Raw genomic sequence first — 17929 nt, forward strand, 5'->3', positions numbered from 1 at the left:
ATTTTGACCTTGACTTTTTACATTTGAATTTAAAAAGAAATGCACATTACCAACATTTGGAAGTCACTTTGGATAAAAGAGGGTCTCAGTTCTCCCTTCCACAAATTAAAGCAGAACCTGACAGACACAAACACTTGATTTTGAGCAGTACCTCACGAAACCGGTCTTAATTTAGCTCTTTAAAGTCTTTAGACATGTTCTGGAAAGCAAGAGAGAAACACTGCTGAAGAACTTCACTGTAGAGTGTGATGAGAAGATATAATAGACATTATCTGTGTTACATCACCTAAATATCTATAGACTGCATTGATGTATTGAGTTCTATTCAATTTATTCCTAAACACATACACATACAGGTGGAAAGGCCAGAAATATGAAAAAAATAGACGTTTCAGTTTTAGTGTTTGAGAAAAAAAAAAAACGTTTATTTCCCTTTTGTAAATGATTAAAGTGCCTTTGACTGTACATACATTAGGTGCACAAATCACAAAGACCAGCAACAGCATTTAAAACAAAGAGCATTGCTTCAGAGCTGTTAAAATCATGATAAAGGAGTGTAAGAGTGTGTGAGGCAGGTCAGTTCAGTAAAAGGCGCTGAAGAAGTCGAGCTGCTCCTCTTTAGTGTCTGCATGAGCACAGAAAGGAGGAGGAAAGAACTGCTCCGGGTCCTCGATCCCGGTCACCGCATTGAAATATCTGCAGAAATCAAGACGAGAGCTGTTAATCATCACAACACATCACAACACACAGAGCAGAACCAGCTCTTATCACACGTACGAGGTGAGGATCCAGCCCGTTTTAGGAGTGTAGTAGAGCGTGGACACCGGGATGCATCCGAACTCTGTGACTGTGGCCACATATTTACCTGGAATATAAAAGAGAAACAATAACCTTGATTTGAACTACGCTCCATACAGCACTTTATATGAGGACTTCTGAACCATTATCCAGCATTAATGCATTGCTCATATTCACAATGCTTTTGACTTTGTAATGTGACAGACTTCTGTCAATCATAAACAATACCCAGAGGGCAACTGATGCACTAAAGCTGGTAAATATACAGATCAAACTGAAGTCAAACGTTGTCTAGTCTCGAAGGCTCGTTCGTGTAGTGAGTTTGTGTGAGCTGTGGTTGAGTTGTGGCTCACCTGCGGTCGCAGGGACGTCCCCCGTCCAGGTGTTGACCAGCAGACCCTCACCTGGAGCTGACGAACCTCCCAGAATCACCTGTGACAGCAGCGAGGCGTTGTGGGGAATGTGTGAGGGGTGGAAGGCTGTGTGGAGAGGGTTCTTCTGACACGTGCGGTTCTTATAGTCGATGCTGTAGACCACGGCCTGAGGACGATCACAACACACACACTGGTAAATCATAATTATCATAAAACAAAGATAAAAAGTCAAGTTTAAGACAGCCAACAGGGATAAAGAGTCAAAATTATGAAAAAAGGTATAATATTGGATAAGTCAAAATGACTTTGAAAGCCATCATTATGAGGTGAACACCAAAATGATGAGACCCGAAACTGACAAAAAGTCCATTCTGAGATACAATTACTTGTGTGAGTCAAACTTGAATCTTTGACAAAAAGTCATAATTATTATAAAGTTAAAATTGTGACATAAAATGAAAATTATAAAATTATTAGCAAATTATGTCAGCTATGAGAAAAAGTCAAAATTATGCGGAAAAAAAACAATTATGAGATAAAGCTGAAATTATGACTCAAGTCAATTATGAGAGTCATTATTACGCCAAAACAATGAAATGTCAATTATGAGATAAAAGTTGAAAAATTACAAAAAGTCATAACCCTGAGATAAAATCCAAATTATGATAGTCAATTATAAAATAAAAAATTAAAACTATGACATAAAAAGTTATTAGACTATAAAGTCAAAATTATGACATAAAGACAATTATGAGACAAAATTCTAAATCATGAAAAAATGAAATTGTGACAAAAAGTCTGAATTATGAGATAAAAAAAGTCAAAATTATAACACACAGTTTTGGCCTTTTAAGTCATAAGTTCAACTTTTTGATTTTGATTTGATTGTTAATTATGATTGTGTCATAATTTTGATCTTTTGTCATAATTGAACCTTTTAAAGTCTTTATTTCAGTTGATGTCAGAAGAGATGAGCATCATGAAGAACGAGCACAGTTTCAGTTCACCTAACATCTGCTGAATCTAGTAAAGATTCGTTTGACTCTTAATTGAGTCAGATATTGTCAGATTTCAACATCGACACATTTTCTGAGTAGTTTCTACACTTGTTGCTTCATTCATTGTTTCTATGAATCTGGAACAAACAATGTTTTGACGATGTTTCCTGTATATTAAAGCTGCACTGATGAGGACTTCTCCCTTCTGCTGGGTTTCTGTTCCTGTAAGGCTGACATTTCAGAGGTCATGAGAAATAAAAGCATAGTTTCACGCGGTGTTTGTGCTTCACCTCTCGGAACAGGAACAGCATGTCTGCGTGGAACGATTTACTCTGAACCTGACCGAACTCCCATAATCTGATGCGCTGGCCGATAGCATCGTAACGATATTTGGCCAACACCCAGTCCTGGCCTTCCCGAGCACTCTGAAACACACACACACACACACACACACACACACTGAAATGTATCAATATACTGTCAAACAACAAGATAAATGACTTCTTTATTCAGCAAGGAAGCATTAAACTGATGAAAAGTGTGAGTGAAGAGATTTCTAATGTGACAGTAGATGTCTGTTTCAGACAGGTCTGATCTTTCTGTTGATCTGTGAGTGTGAAAGGTGTCTCACCACGCTCATACTGCCGGACAGCAGCGCTGGCGTCCCTGAAACATAGAGCACATGATTAATTCATGCAAAACATCATCCACACGCTCACAGTGAGAGCTCAAGAGTGGATCTTCCTGTTGGTTTGCTTTATTAATAGTCAGCTCTGTGTGTCTGGACGTGCACATTGAGTTTTACTGTAACGAGAGATCAGATAACAGTTTGAGATGTGCTGTGAATGACTCAACATGTTTCCACACTCTTACACAATAATAATTATGAAGTATGCATGATTTATAATCTACTCGTAACAGCTGGACTTCAAATATACACTGCAAAAAAGTTTGCTTGTTTTAAGCACTGAATTTATTTTAATTCTAATTAAAGCACAAAAATGCATCGTGAATAGATATAGTGACCAGCATCTAGTGCTGATCTTATCAAATATTAATTACATTTAAATTATATGAATTTCAAATCTGTCTTAACAAATATCAACAGTTATTATTCTTAAATAAAGGCATTTATTAAAAAAAAAAAAAAAACTTTATAAATAAACCAAACATTAAACATAAAATATATATATAAAAAAACTTCCATATAGTTGCATTTCTCATAAGCTAAAAATACAAATCAATAAGAACTACATATAAATATTTGATAAAACTAATAAACAACATTACATAAACAGCAAAATCACAACTTCTTCAAATCGATCTCCTTCAACACTAGCACATTAACGATCCTAAAATAACACTTGTGCACAAGAAACACATTCAACCAGCACACATTGTCTGGACATGTATTCTTCGAAGTTCTGTGTAAACAGGATTGATGCTAAATCAGTGCAACAGTCGTCCAGTATCTCGGGATTATTATTGTTGTGTAGCAGACAGCAGTAGTTTGTCAGACTTACGGCATCGATGTGGCATCTGTGCGGAGCTTCTTCCAGTCAGAACCAGCACCAGAACCAGAACCCAACACAAGCCCAGCAGAGGCTTCATTCTCTTCATCATCTTCACAGCTCAGATGTGTGTGTCCTTCAGCTGCTCTCTCTGCTCTTAAAGCACCTCCAGCACTTCCTCATTCACAGCTCTCTGAGTTCACTCCTGAATCCACTTCTGCTTTTCCTTCAGCTCTCAGGAGAATGTGACGTGTGCATCATGAGAGCCGAAAACAACACACCTGCTGCAGAGATACACCTGAGCACTTGGGATTAATGCACTTCCAATCATTTCTTTCTGTTAGATTTGAGTGTAATGCATGTATACACACACTACTGTTCAAAAGTTTGGGATCAGAACCATTTTTAATGTCTCTTCTGCTCATCAAGGCTACATTTATTTGATGATAAAAATAATAATAATAAAAAAAAAATATATATAATTTTGTTAAACATTTTTAGGATGTAAAATAATGTTTTTCTATTTTAATATACATTACACTGTAATTTATTTCTGTGATGCTCCGCTGTATTTTCAGCATCATTCCTCCAGTCTTCAGTGTCACATGATCTTCAGAAATCTGAATAATATGATGATTTATTATCTAATACGATGACTGTTGTGCTGCTTCAGATTTGTTTATGGAACATGTGATCCTTTTTTTCTGGGTAATTTGATGAATAAAAAGTTAAAAAGAAGAGCATTTATTTAAAACTGAAATCTTTTCTAACAATACACACTTCAGTTCAAAGGTATCGCAGTTTCCAGGAAAATAATTGTCAGCACAACACTGGTAATAAATCATCATATTATTCTGATTTCTGAAGATCATGTGACACTGGAGACTGGAGGAATGATGCTGAAAATACAGCGGAGCATCACAGAAATTATATTTTAAAGGATATTAAAATAGAAACTGCAATTTTATATTGTAATAACTTTGCAAGATTACTGTTTATTATTATTATTATTTTCAGTACTCTTGATATTTTTTTTTATTCTATCTGTTTTCTTTTTATTTATTATATAAGTTAAAATCCCATGCTACGTGTACTGTGTTAAGCTAACTGAGACTTGTTATAGCACTTATATATCATTGCTTGTTTTTGATTGCTTCCACTGTCCTCATCTGTAAGTCACTTTGGATAAAAGCGTCTGCTAAATGAATAAATGTAAATAAATGCAGCCTCGACGAGCAGAAGAGATTTCTTTAAAAAACATTAGTCTTATCCCAAACGTTTGACCGGTCGTGTATACAGTATTGTTCAAAATAATAGCAGTACAATGTGACTAACCAGAATAATCAAGGTTTTTCGTATATTTTTTTATTGCTACGTGGCAAACAAGTTACCAGTAGGTTCAGTAGATTCTCAGAAATCAAATGAGACCCAGCATTCATGATATGCACGCTCTTAAGGCTGTGCAATTGGGCAATTAGTTGAATTAGTTGAAAGGGGTGTGTTCAAAAAAATAGCAGTGTGGCATTCAATCACTGAGGTCATCAATTTTGTGAAGAAACAGGTGTGAATCAGGTGGCCCCTATTTAAGGATGAAGCCAACACTTGTTGAACATGCATTTGAAAGCTGAGGAAAATGGGTCGTTCAAGACATTGTTCAGAAGAACAGCGTACTTTGATTAAAAAGTTGATTAGAGAGGGGAAAACCTATAAAGAGGTGCAAAAAATGATAGGCTGTTCAGCTAAAATGATCTCCAATGCCTTAAAATGGAGAGCAAAACCAGAGAGACGTGGAAGAAAACGGAAGACAACCATCAAAATGGATAGAAGAATAACCAGAACGGCAAAGGCTCAGCCAATGATCACCTCCAGGATGATCAAAGACAGTCTGGAGTTACCTGTAAGTACTGTGACAGTTAGAAGACGTCTGTGTGAAGCTAATCTATTTTCAAGAATCCCCCGCAAAGTCCCTCTGTTAAAAAAAAGGCATGTGCAGAAGAGGTTACAATTTGCCAAAGAACACATCAACTGGCCTAAAGAGAAATGGAGGAACATTTTGTGGACTGATGAGAGTAAAATTGTTCTTTTTGGGTCCAAGGGCCACAGGCAGTTTGTGAGACGACCCCCAAACTCTGAATTCAAGCCACAGTACACAGTGAAGACAGTGAAGCATGGAGGTGCAAGCATCATGATATGGGCATGTTTCTCCTACTATGGTGTTGGGCCTATTTATCGCATACCAGGGATCATGGATCAGTTTGCATATGTTAAAATACTTTAAGAGGTCATGTTGCCCTATGCTGAAGAGGACATGCCCTTGAAATGGTTGTTTCAACAAGACAATGACCCAAAACACACTAGTAAACGGGCAAAGTCTTGGTTCCAAACCAACAAAATTAATGTTATGGAGTGGCCAGCCCAATCTCCAGACCTTAATCCAATTGAGAACTTGTGGGGTGATATCAAAAATGCTGTTTCTGAAGCAAAACCAAGAAATGTGAATGAATTGTGGAATGTTGTTAAAGAATCATGGAGTGGAATAACAGCTGAGAGGTGCCACAAGTTGGTTGACTCCATGCCACACAGATGTCAAGCAGTTTTAAAAAACTGTGGTCATACAACTAAATATTAGTTTAGTGATTCACAGGATTGCTAAATCCCAGAAAAAAAAAATGTTTGTACAAAATAGTTTTGAGTTTGTACAGTCAAAGGTAGACACTGCTATTTTTTTGAACACACCCCTTTCAACTAATTCAACTAATTGCCCAATTGCACAGCCTTAAGAGCGTACATATCATGAATGCTGGGTCTTGTTTGTTTTCTGACAATCTACTGAACCTACTGGTAACTTGTTTGCCACGTAGCAATAAAAAATATACGAAAAACCTTGATTATTCTGGTTAGTCACATTGTACTGCTATTATTTTGAACAATACTGTATATTACTTCTGTTCCCTGAAAATACTGATTCATCTACTGGATAAAAAGAGAAGTACAATCCTTCATAAAGAAGCTCCTCAGATCCCATCATATCATGAATAAGCACTACAGACATTACAGAAAGTCTACATAAAAAGTATTTTATTAATTTTCAGGTTTAACAATCACAATTTCTTGATATTTCCATGACAGTCAGAAATATTGTCTCATGTTTCGTCCTCTAAAGTAAACCTGTGTTGTGCATGTCCCAATCAAACAGCAGAGTACAGCGTTTGTTTTGAAGCTCTGGAATGGAGCTGATCTGGTTTCAGTCACATGACATTAATGATGACGATCATGTGACTCTGGCACAATGTGACCCAGATATTTCTGGATTTACAGAAGCCAAAGGTCTTTGTGGTCAGATAATGTATTACTGATAATAGTCAGTTCCTCTTTTCTCATGCAAACATTGTTCTTTCTTCATAGCCTATGTATTTATATAAACTATTCAAGATTTTATAGCAGCACATGTTCTATGAGTGTGAATCCTAGGCCAGTGTTTGACTGTATACAGTGAGTCAGGGTTATCTGATGTGTCTGAGTCCGGCTGCTCCACAGATCTCGTTGCACTCGTCTCCGTGCTGATGTTTGAGGAAGTTATTGATCCCGTTCTGTTGGAAGTTACTAGACCTGGACTTCAAGAGCGAGTGTATCTGAGGGTCGGTGAGGTACGTCAAGCCCTTCCCGTTGGCCGTTATCCATCCTGAGGAGAATATTACAAAAGGAACCTTCTTAGTTTCTTTCTCCACTTCAGCAGCACTTACACACACCAAACGTATCAGTTTTACACCTCTCTGTATCCTGAAGGGTTTTACTGAGGGGTTTGTTCATATGTCATCTGCCTGATTATAAACAGCACTTTATTCCCAAAAACTTGCTGAAACTTGGTGACAGTATTTTTGATTTATAGAGTAATTCTGTCACTTTAACAACTTCTTCTTATTGCCCCAGAAATAATGGCGATAAGTGATATTATTGTCATTATAAAGACCATTTTATGCCAAAGAATATATAAAATCATAATGTAAGCATATAATAATGCAGGAAGGCCTACACACTTCCAAATGACAAACTTTTAATTTTTAAGAATATTTAGGTAATGGAAATTAAGTATCAAAATATTAAATAAATAATTAGTAAATGATCACTTTTTAACAAAAAGTGCAAAGTAACAAGCAGTATAAAAGAAAAATGCGCAAATAATTTCCCCATCTACAGATGTTTCTCTCTTCTCTGTAAATGAAGGAGGACACACTATTACTGAAATACAGGATCATTACTCAGCAGTCAGATGCACACAGTTCTGCAAATGAACCTTTCCTATTCGCACTTTTTAGATTTGAGCTAGCACTGACTACACCACGTTATGAACTAGAAACTGCTAAAGACAGGCACAAGTGGAATGGACAAAACAGTTACTTCATTTTTAAGTAAATATAATGGGTGATATATTGTTTATGTTTATATATTGCACAATAAGTCGATATAGTGATTATTGCGACAGGCCTATTATAGAGTGATTAAAAGAGAAAACCACGATCCGCTCTGGAAAAACCTTTAACCCTCAAGCATCCTTCATAGAGCAGCTCTTAACGAATCCTTCATGAATAAATTTGGGCTCAAACGTCTCAGGTGTGATCCTTAATTATCATTATTTTTTTAAATAAATGTCATACTATCTTCACTTAAGTAAAAACAATCAATTTATGCACTTCTTTTGTTATTTTTTTTTACCTATAAAATTACAAAATTACTTTATTGACTCTCATGTAAAGTATGAGATTACTTTTACTTATTTTTTTTACTTCAGTTTAAGTATTCATTCCAGTAAGTTGAAAAGGCTGAAACTTAAAAATGTGGCAAGCTTGGCGATCCCGGAGACTTAAGTTGGTGTAAAAATAGCAATTAAATGAAATATCAACGGCCACTAGATGGCTATAGAAGGCCTAGCTCTTAAGTTTTAGATTTTTATCACAAATTAAAATTTTTAATAATAATAAATAAACATGTGTGTTGCATGAGACCATACAAAGATACCAAAATATGCTTACAGACAAATCTGGCCATGCTACAAGGAAAAGTGGTTGATTCTGGAAATGTATGTAAACTAGTGCACATTTAATTAGATAATGCATAATTTAAACATAACATTTCATAAAGGTTTTATCTCCACTTCAGCAGAACTTACAGACACCAAAACCTAGAGATGTATTCCTCACTATATTATAAAGGTTTTTACTGAGGGGTTTGTTCACATATTGTTTGCATGCCTTTTTATAACATTTTATTCCTAAAAACATGGTGAATTTTTTTTTTCTCTGGTTTATGGCGTAATAAAAAGAGAAATCCAAAATCCCTTCAGTAAAAACCTTTAAATTGAATATGTAAACAAAATCGACCAGGAATTTTCAACATGGCTTTAGTTTCATGTTCTAGAAACATATGCAAACGAGTGCTGATTTAATTAGAAAATTCCTCTAATTGCATAAATTTCCGAAAACTTAAAATGTTTGCATGTGATGTTTTTTAGTCAAATTGCCGTGTAAAGTCAATCATGCGTTTATCACGTCAGAATGACTGCTGAACAATGAAACGGTCTCTCACCTTGCAGATCCACCACCACTTCCTGATGACCGGAGAACTCGTAGCTGAAATGACCAAAGGCGATGCCGTATTTAGTGGCGTCATGTTTCTTGTCAGTATCTCTTGCGTTGTTTGTGAGTTTTACAAATGTCCCAGACATGTACGGCTCAGCAGACAAGCAGGTTACAATACGATCCTTCTCCAGAACCTGAAACACACGTGTGAATACAACTACATTAAAGTCTACGCTTTTGTTTTCATGTTGGAAATATCTTAATCATAACTGACATTATAAACCATATCCACAAACTAATTATCCGTATAATATATTCAATAATTAGTGATGTTCACTGATTGTTTCACTGATTCACTGTCCAAATACAGAAGTGGGTTTAAGAATACAGGTGTTTTAGACGTACACACACAGACATGCAGTACTTTGACCAGGCTGATAAAGCAAATAAAGTAGTGGATCTCACCAGCAGCACTTCAGACGGGATGAAGAAGATCTGGGTTGTGACGTTATTATCGTACAGGCATTTATTAAACTCTGTAACGTAGTACTGTGCAGTCATCTGTCTCTCCACGTCATCAAGATGCATGTGGAGCCCTTTAGCTTTCAGGTATTCCTTTCCCACATAGCTGAAGATTGCAGGAGAGCAAGTGTACAAGGCATAACATAATGCACATAATAATATTCATAACATTTCTGTCTACTATAGTGCAATCATGCATATCATCAGATACAGACAAGAAAGAAGGAAAACTTGTCCCCCCAGCCCTGTTCACTGACTGTAGAATAACAATAACAACAATATTCTAAACATTAAAAAAAAAAAATTAAATGACATGCATCAAAAAATATATTGTATGCGCTCCAAAAACATAGCCAGTCCGTTCTCAGTGGTGCATATCAAGAAATATCCAGAGATTTAAAGACATTTTAATAAAAAATAAAAATAAATGACAAAAGTGAAAAAAAAAAAAACTGTCTTAAAAACAGACGTTTAAGCTCATGCTTTCTTCAGCACTCAGTTGTTTTTAAGACACCTTCCACTTTTTTTTTTTTTCCACTTTTTTCACCTTATAGATGTTAAATTAAAGTGATTTTTGTGATACGCCTAATTTTATGTCTTTTGGTGTGAGGACTTTTTTGTTTTTGGTTGATTATTTAAAAATGTAACAAAACAAAGAAATATTTTACTTTCACAGTAACTCTGTACTGTAAAAAAAAAAAAAAAAAAACAATATTTAATACATATTATAATAATTATTTATTTTGTTCTGTAATACACACACACACACACACACACATATATATATATATATATATATATATATATATATATTAATATTAATATTATTTTTTTGATTTAGAACATTTATTTTGGCTAAAAAAGTGTGTCCTAAAATATTCACTTTTGTTAACAACAAATTTAGAAACTATTGTTATTACAAATGTGGGAAGATAGCTATGTGCTAATTTTTAATCCTCACAGGCTTCTTACTTGAACATTAAAAATAATAATAATAATTACATAATGTATACAATTCATAATTTGTAGACTGGGAAATAAAATCTGTTTAAATACAGAAAAAAGCTATGTTTTAATTCTTCTAACGTAACAGTGGACTGATAGAATGATAAAATGAAACGAGTTGTACCTGTTGAGCAGTTGCTCCTGGTGTAGGTACAGCACCTGGATGGCTCGCCTCTGTTTGCCCTGGACACCCATCAGCTTCCCAATGTACACGCTGGTTTCAGAGCCTATCCAGACATCAGAAGCCTTCGAGTACTTCAGGACGATGGCATCTGCCAGATTAGATGAGGACATGTGCATCTGTTCAACCGTTCACCTCAGTTTGCAGAAGAAACACCGTGACAGATCTCTTACCGTAGGCCTGCTCCAGTTGTCCGGGCTCCAGAGGCTTCAGCGGTTTGTTCGGCAGTCTCTCAACAAGGCAGCGTTGACAAACTCCAGCCAAAAGAGATCTGTAGTCACGCTCAGTCAGGACGTCACTTCCCATGATGCAGTTCTCGAAGCAGTCCTTGCACAGCGGTGCGTTGTCTCCTGTAGACGAGGGTTTGGCGGGCTGACACTTCTCAGGTGTTGAGAGATGCTCAAACCCCAGTTCCTCAAACGGGTCACTCTCGGTGGACGGCAGAGTGGTTTCTTGCCATTCTTGAATCTTGTTTGGGACCTGAAGATGCTGATCCGTCCTTTCTTTCTTGTGTGTTAACTCAAGCCGCTCTACATTAGCGATGGGGCTTAAGGACAGTTTTTGCCATGAAGAGGACGACGCAGAACTATCGCAGAGGGAAAACGAGGAAGTGCTTCCACCTTTGGTGCAGCCAACCTTTGCATCGTTATTGATTTTGCTGCTATCATGAGAGGGATCTATAACGTCCTCCTCGGTTTCTATGCCACTCTGAGACTGTCCTGATACACGTTCCCATGAAGAGCCACTGCTGAAGGAACTGGAAGACGCTCTTGCATCCAGATTGTCTCTCCATCGGATACTTGGCATTTCTGATGGGTTGATCTCAACATCTTCAGTTGTAGCGAGCTCTTGAATGGCTTGACCTTGACATTGGTTTTCTTTATTGTTACTAAAGGTGTTGGGAACGGATGGACTGGTGCTACTTTGATTGCTCGGGTTGATGATGTTTGCTTCTGGACTCCCATTGCTGAAGTCATCAACCAACTCATAAGATCCAGTGCTGCTTTGCTCATCGACAGTATGACAGCTATGATCAACCAAAACCAATGATGATCCATTGCTAGATGGATTCCGCTTGGAGGAAAACAGACTTGAATGATCTGCTCCATGATCCGGGGGTTTCGGGATCTCTGTTGGGAGAACTTCGGTGTCCGTCTGAAACGCTGTTATACATTGTGCATGAGTCGAGCACGAACCACTTCCAACGCCGTTCTCGAACGCCTCACAAACAGACTTGTGGTGCTTTCCAAAAACATCCAGTGCCTTCGCAAAATCACTGAGCGTGAACAAAACAGACCCGAACTCCATCGAACGGTAGCTGTCGGGAATAAAAGAGCGTGGATCGGAATTACGAAACGTTTCTACCTTCAACAGCAACTTAATCTGCTGTATCTTCGCCATGATCTCGGCGCACAAAGTTGAATCGGCTTTAGTGCAGTAGTCAACAAACACAGTCATGGCTTCCCGACAGACGCTCATGGCTGAGGTGACCCTCTCGGACGGGCCGGTCATCCATCTGTGAGTCGTGGCTAAGCAGTAAGCAGCTTTGAGGAACGTGTGTAACTCCAGCTTGCTGGTGACGACGTCTCCTGTCGTCTTTGTTAGCAAGCCGATCTCAAAGGCCTCCTTCGCTAAAACCAGGTACAGCCGCTGATCCTCCGCAGGGCATTTTTTTGAGAAACTGTAAGACAGTAAGCAAATGCCTTGGGCGACCTGCAAAAGAGCATCAAGAGGGGGAAATAAAACATAAATACAGTATAATAACAGGGTTTGTCAGTCTACTGAACGATCCTTATTATTTAATGAAGGAATATTGTTTAATTTCCACTTTTTGCCAATTTAGAATTTTTACTTTCTCATAATTATAACTCATTATATCATAATTTTGAGGTTTATCTCATAATCTCTACCCCCACCCCCAAATTTTTTCACTTTATCTCATAATTTTTATTTTTATGTCATAAATTTGACTTTGTCGTAACTGTTTATCTCATAGTTTATCTCATAACTTAGTAAGTCATAATTCTTTTACCTCATTTTTATACATTTATATAAGACTTAACTCTAATAATAGTTTTTTAATGCATATAAGCATTTATCATAAAAATTATTTAAATGGAGTACAAAACTGTGTCTTAATTTCTGGATTTAGCCAAACTAAATCATATATGAGCAGTTACATTATGTAACCTCTTTTTTTTTACTGTTTACTTAGGTTTGCACTTTTGCAACCCTGTTACCAAAGACGGGAAATTTTAAGTCACATGACTGCAGTCACTTCAGAAAAATGAATGCCTGTAATGCTTTAGAAAAAAGGACAGCAGAGGAACTATCTGTGGAAGGAGCCAAAAGGAGATATGATTGTTTATTCTCAAGAACTCACCACGTTGGTCAGAACGTACAGAGATCCGTACTGACTGAACACAACGGCCATTTTAGCCGCTCGCGCCGCGGACAGCAGACGATGGCGACTCTCTCCGAGAAAACTCTGGAAGAGCAGAAAATAGTGTCCAATAACAAGCTCAACACAGGCGAACAACTGCTTTAGGACATATAAGACTGTATTACCAAATCAATGTGAGACTTCTTCTGAAGTGCAGCGAAGTCTCGGTCATTCATGGAGGTCAGTATGTTTGCCAGGAGCCCGAGAGACGTCCCAATGCCCTGAAAACAACAACACCTGATTCAGATTCTGATGAAAGGTTGTAGTGCCTTTCACACACTACAACTCCAGACCAAAGGACTGATAGAGGTCGAGTTTCATTGTAAGAGTGTCCAGACCTTTTTATCAGGTTGTGGAAGAGCGTAAAAGCCGATCAGAGACGCCCATATGAGCTCAGCAGCCTCAAGCCACAGACCTGATAAACACAAAACATGCTGCATTATACATTCACAATAAAAGACATGTCTGACCGGATGATCCAAACATATAATCGAGTGTGAAACAAGTGTGTGTCTCTCTCACCGAGCGTCTGCAGCACTTGTCCGCGCACCTGAAGACTGACGGCTTGCACTAGCGTCTGATCGCTGGCCTTCTGATACGTCCACGAGCCTGAATCACAATGAACCAGAAACAGCATGCTGTATTTACACAGCGGAGACAATGAGCTGAAACATGAGTGAAAGTACCTGTCGAAGCATTATTACTGATCAGACTGCTGAGAATGACCTCGGCTTTCTGGAGTTTACCTGCAGCACATCAAACCAAAGAGCTGTGTTATGGTTTAGAGCTGACACACACACACACACACAGCGTGAAGAGCTCACCAGTGTTCAGATAGACTCGAGCCTGTCTGATGATGACCTGAGGGGCGATGGGAACGTCCGGATAACGTTTGTGCAACGCTTTAGCAATCTTCAACAGCACATGAGAGCCGTCCATCCAGTACAGAAGACGGTCGACCAGGAAAACCACTGCGAGCGCCCACTCCGGCTCATCGGCCGCGATGCTGTCTCTGAGAAACACCTGCAATCACAGCATCCTTCAGATCCAGCAGCGCTCGCTTGTGTCACACACGGTCAGATCCTCACCAGTAACTGCGGCAGGTGCTTCCTGATCAGATCCGAAGAGTTCATTTTGTCCTCAGACGTCACGGACTGCTTGTACTGCCATTTCTCCTCGACGAACGGCCACTTTCTGTCTGCGGCCTCCTGGAGAAGCGTGTTCAGATCGTCCGGAAACGACTCTGAGAGTCAGAGGTCAAGAGTTTAACAGGAACACTGGACACTGCATGTCTTTCTCCGCTCACACAATCAAAATCAATGGGGTCCAGTGTTGTTTGGACTTGCATACCGCTTGCATTTTATCATCTAATGCAAACATTCATTTGGATAAACTGTGTAAATATTTGTTGGGCTGCTGTTATAAATGCTTAGGGGAGTTGCAGGGAGAGCCATCACGTTTATTTTCTAAAACCAAAATAAAATAATAATTTATAAATATACGTGTTTATTTTTATATCGTAAGCTTCCGGTTTTTGCAAACAGCAGGGCTACTTTGTATCTAAAGCAAGTCCGTCAGTAATTACCGCGGAGGGGGGTCTGCGTGTCTCTCCTCGGTCCGCTGATCGCGCGTCGCAGACACTCCTGCAGCAGCGCCTCCTGCTGGCCGCTCATGCTTTAATCAGAGATCTGATGAAGTCAGAGAGACTATTTACACACAGACAGCGCCAGTGTTTCACAATACTCATGTTTCCAATCAAATATAATACAAAATCGTGACAAAAAACTTTAAACGTAAACTGTTCTAAACTGTTTTAAACTTTAAAAAAAACAGTACATTACAGATAATGTAAAAACTGTTTTTTTTTTTTACAAAATATTTTTTTTCAACAGTTTCTTTTAACAAAAACAACTCAACGATATGTTTAATAAAAGTGCTAGCGTTTTTACCTTAATTGTGGAGTCTGGGGCTTTGAGGTTCAGAGTAAAATTCACGACTACAAAACAGGAATACCCACAAGCCCGTCCTCGCTGTTGGAGTAATGCTGGTAGTTCACACCTCTCTGTTAGAGTCGGAGGATCGTTGAGATACAGTAACCTTATTTAAACTTATCATCTAATAAAATATTTTTGTAAACTTTGCTTATTTGTTTTCTGTGAATGAGTTACAATGATACAATCGGACCCCGTTCATGTTGCGTTCGCTTCCGTGTCACGTCTCCGTCCGTCTCAGCCAATCACAGCGTCGGATGAGTGACACGCCACAACACAAACACAGACACCGAGGAGCTAGAATAATATGCACAAAACATAAATATTAATAATATAGCAGGTTAATAAACATTTTAAATGACAAACACCAAGAAAAAAAATACTTCAGACGCCGTTTACAGAAGAATAATATGTGTAAAGTTGAACACGATCAACAGGTGGCTCCGTGGCGCAATGGATAGCGCATTGGACTTCTAGGCGAATCTAGTGAAGTGATTCAAAGGTTGTGGGTTCGAGTCCCACCGGAGTCGCAGTTTTTATTTTTTTTGAAAAAGTAGGTAATCAACGAAACGAAATACTGCTAATACTAACTACACTAGTTCATTTATAATATAAATATAATAAAGCGTGGTTGATATCTGTTAGAAAATACATTGCAGATCCCAGCTCAAATGAATCTTCATCCTGAACATTGGTCAAAGAAAACATGACTCTCCATGCAAATAACTCCTTTTCTTTGATTTTTTTTTTCAGTACTGACAGGCATCATTAGCCTAACAAATGCATGAGCATGCAAACATGTGTGTTTGCCATAGTTACGACTTTAGTACAGACTCCACTGGTTAATAAATCATCATCTGATCTGTTATACAGTGTTACATGAACCCAGAGCTCATTTGTCACTGTCTGGTTTATATGATATAAATGAACTAAACACATAAAGAGGAGAGTTCAGTCAGGAAAACTCCTGTCAGCATTCACTCATCCTCATACACACAGTAAGATTACATTAATTTGAATGCATTTGTCATCAGTGTGACTAACCTCTGTGCATCGTCTCTCTACTAACAGAAGTGGACTTTAATTACTTAAAAATCAGAAATACACAGCATGCTATAACCTTTCAGTTTCTAGGCTAGCATCTGTCTGTAATCAGCTAAGAGGCTATTTACTTCCACAATGAACTGTTTCAAATGTCACTAATCAATACCCAGAATCCATATAGTGTACAGAAACAAATCCCACCAGAAGATCCTACACATAACCTTCTCCTTCTTATGGCAGAAAAGCTCTTAGATAAAGTAAGTAAATCATGTCCAGGAGTCTCATCTGTATTTTTACCTGATGTCCAGCAGGGGTCAGTGTTTCCCTGCAACTGAGAGATCATTTATATTTAATTATGAAGTATGAATTATGTTGGTGAATAATACATTGAGTTAATATGTTGACGTATTATAATAATAATTATTATTATTATAGGTTCATTATATAAATAATAGCCTAGCATTTTAATATGTATAAGGTATGTGTTTCTATGTCTATCAATCAGTCCTCCAGCTCACAGAACATTACAAAGTCAAATATATTAATATTCCCATGATATTAATCATATCATATGATAAAATATAATTTGTTGTTGTTACCACTGTAAATCTATATTAAATGATTATAGCATCCCCTTCAATGCTTTCAGAATCGTTACTTTTTAAAATAATTTTGTTTCTGTCTTTTTCTTAACCGTGTATAATATTTTATCAATAGATCCGTGTATGTGTATAAACAGAATTAATCTGTGTTGGGTGTAAAAGGCCCCCTTGCCACCTCATACATTTATACGATAATTTTTTAAAATGAAATAAACTACTGTAAAACCTATAACTACTTCATAATTTTTTCAATTCAAACACACATGCATGTCAGCAGCAGCATCAGATCATCTTTTGTGTGTGTGTGTGTGTGTGTCTTTGAACAGTTTGCTTTGTGCATTCAGTTTAAAGTTAAAGAGCACTCACATAGTTTCCCATGAAAGCACATTATATCTGTCCCATATTACTCTTAATGTACACACTGACTTCATCCTAGGCTGAAAGACTGTATTGTGCATCTCTCAGCACAACGTTTGTCTTTCTGTCAGTATGCTTTATGAGCTAACAATGATCCTGCTTTCTCTCTCTGTTTGCTCTGTTTTCTAAAACACACTTCAATTCCTGAAGTGAACTTGTATATGAACTCTTGGACTGCTGTCTTGTTCTCTCTCCTTCCGTGCATTAAATGTGCATTTTCTGATGTAATTACCTTTAACTTTTTGAAGGTAAAATCAATGGCAACGTATTTCAGAAAGTACAAAAACACATATTTTTATTTGATTGTTTGATTTTTATTTGATTGACAGTTTGGTCATTGGATATTAGCTGTTTTATTTTTGGAAAGTATGAAATGTTTCTAACCTTGTCACCAAAGTTTGCCACACAATCATAAACCAAACCTTATATTCTGCTTGGATATCCATTCATTTGCAGAGACGAGTTTT

General features: G+C 37.5%; 2 protein-coding genes and 1 non-coding gene across 3 annotated transcripts; 1 reads left to right on the plus strand and 2 right to left on the minus strand.

Annotated features, from left to right (window-relative positions):
• Window positions 1–403: 403 nt before the first annotated feature.
• LOC113078516 (ependymin-like) lies at window positions 404–3848 on the minus strand. The gene is made up of 6 exons (XM_026250815.1): window positions 3694–3848; window positions 2802–2836; window positions 2461–2595; window positions 1152–1338; window positions 778–865; window positions 404–696 (listed from the first exon to the last, which is right to left on the minus strand). Exons 1-6 carry the CDS (start codon window positions 3791–3793, stop codon window positions 582–584), a joined length of 660 nt encoding a protein of 219 aa, XP_026106600.1. The 5' UTR covers window positions 3794–3848; the 3' UTR covers window positions 404–581.
• Window positions 3849–6737: 2889 nt separating this feature from the next.
• Window positions 6738–15640, minus strand: LOC113078514 (alpha-protein kinase 1). Its single transcript, XM_026250813.1, has 14 exons — window positions 15358–15640; window positions 14994–15096; window positions 14497–14651; window positions 14233–14431; window positions 14095–14154; window positions 13931–14017; window positions 13747–13823; window positions 13534–13629; window positions 13349–13453; window positions 11139–12678; window positions 10909–11056; window positions 9723–9885; window positions 9265–9451; window positions 6738–7363 (listed from the first exon to the last, which is right to left on the minus strand). Exons 2-14 carry the CDS (start codon window positions 15079–15081, stop codon window positions 7185–7187), a joined length of 3084 nt encoding a protein of 1027 aa, XP_026106598.1. The 5' UTR covers window positions 15082–15096; window positions 15358–15640; the 3' UTR covers window positions 6738–7184.
• A 198-nt stretch (window positions 15641–15838) lies between these two features.
• On the plus strand, window positions 15839–15929 carry trnar-ucu (transfer RNA arginine (anticodon UCU)). The gene is given in 2 exon segments: window positions 15839–15875; window positions 15894–15929. It is a non-coding gene; the product is annotated as a tRNA-Arg (tRNA).
• The last annotated feature ends 2000 nt before the right edge of the window (window positions 15930–17929 follow it).

This window comes from Carassius auratus, unplaced genomic scaffold, assembly GCF_003368295.1.
Source record: "Carassius auratus strain Wakin unplaced genomic scaffold, ASM336829v1 scaf_tig00025918, whole genome shotgun sequence".
In the NCBI taxonomy this organism is placed as follows: Eukaryota; Metazoa; Chordata; class Actinopteri; order Cypriniformes; family Cyprinidae; genus Carassius; species Carassius auratus.

What these genes read in the sequence shown, in the direction of transcription:
- LOC113078516 (XM_026250815.1), bottom strand. Translation starts at nt 3,793, where the DNA reads ATGATGAAGAGAATGAAGCCTCTGCTGGGCTTGTGTTGGGTTCTGGTT. An exon ending in TGTCCGGCAGTATGAGCGTG is followed by an intron (nt 2,596 to 2,801) that starts GTGAGACACCTT and finishes TGTGTGTTTCAG; the next exon opens with AGTGCTCGGGAAGGCCAGGA. An exon ending in TGCTGTTCCTGTTCCGAGAG is followed by an intron (nt 1,339 to 2,460) that starts GTGAAGCACAAA and finishes GATCGTCCTCAG; the next exon opens with GCCGTGGTCTACAGCATCGA.
- LOC113078514 (XM_026250813.1), bottom strand. Translation starts at nt 15,081, where the DNA reads ATGAGCGGCCAGCAGGAGGCGCTGCTGCAGGAGTGTCTGCGACGCGCG. An exon ending in AGCACCTGCCGCAGTTACTG is followed by an intron (nt 14,432 to 14,496) that starts GTGAGGATCTGA and finishes CTGTGATTGCAG; the next exon opens with GTGTTTCTCAGAGACAGCAT. An exon ending in AGTGGTGGTGGATCTGCAAG is followed by an intron (nt 7,364 to 9,264) that starts GTGAGAGACCGT and finishes TATTCTCCTCAG; the next exon opens with GATGGATAACGGCCAACGGG.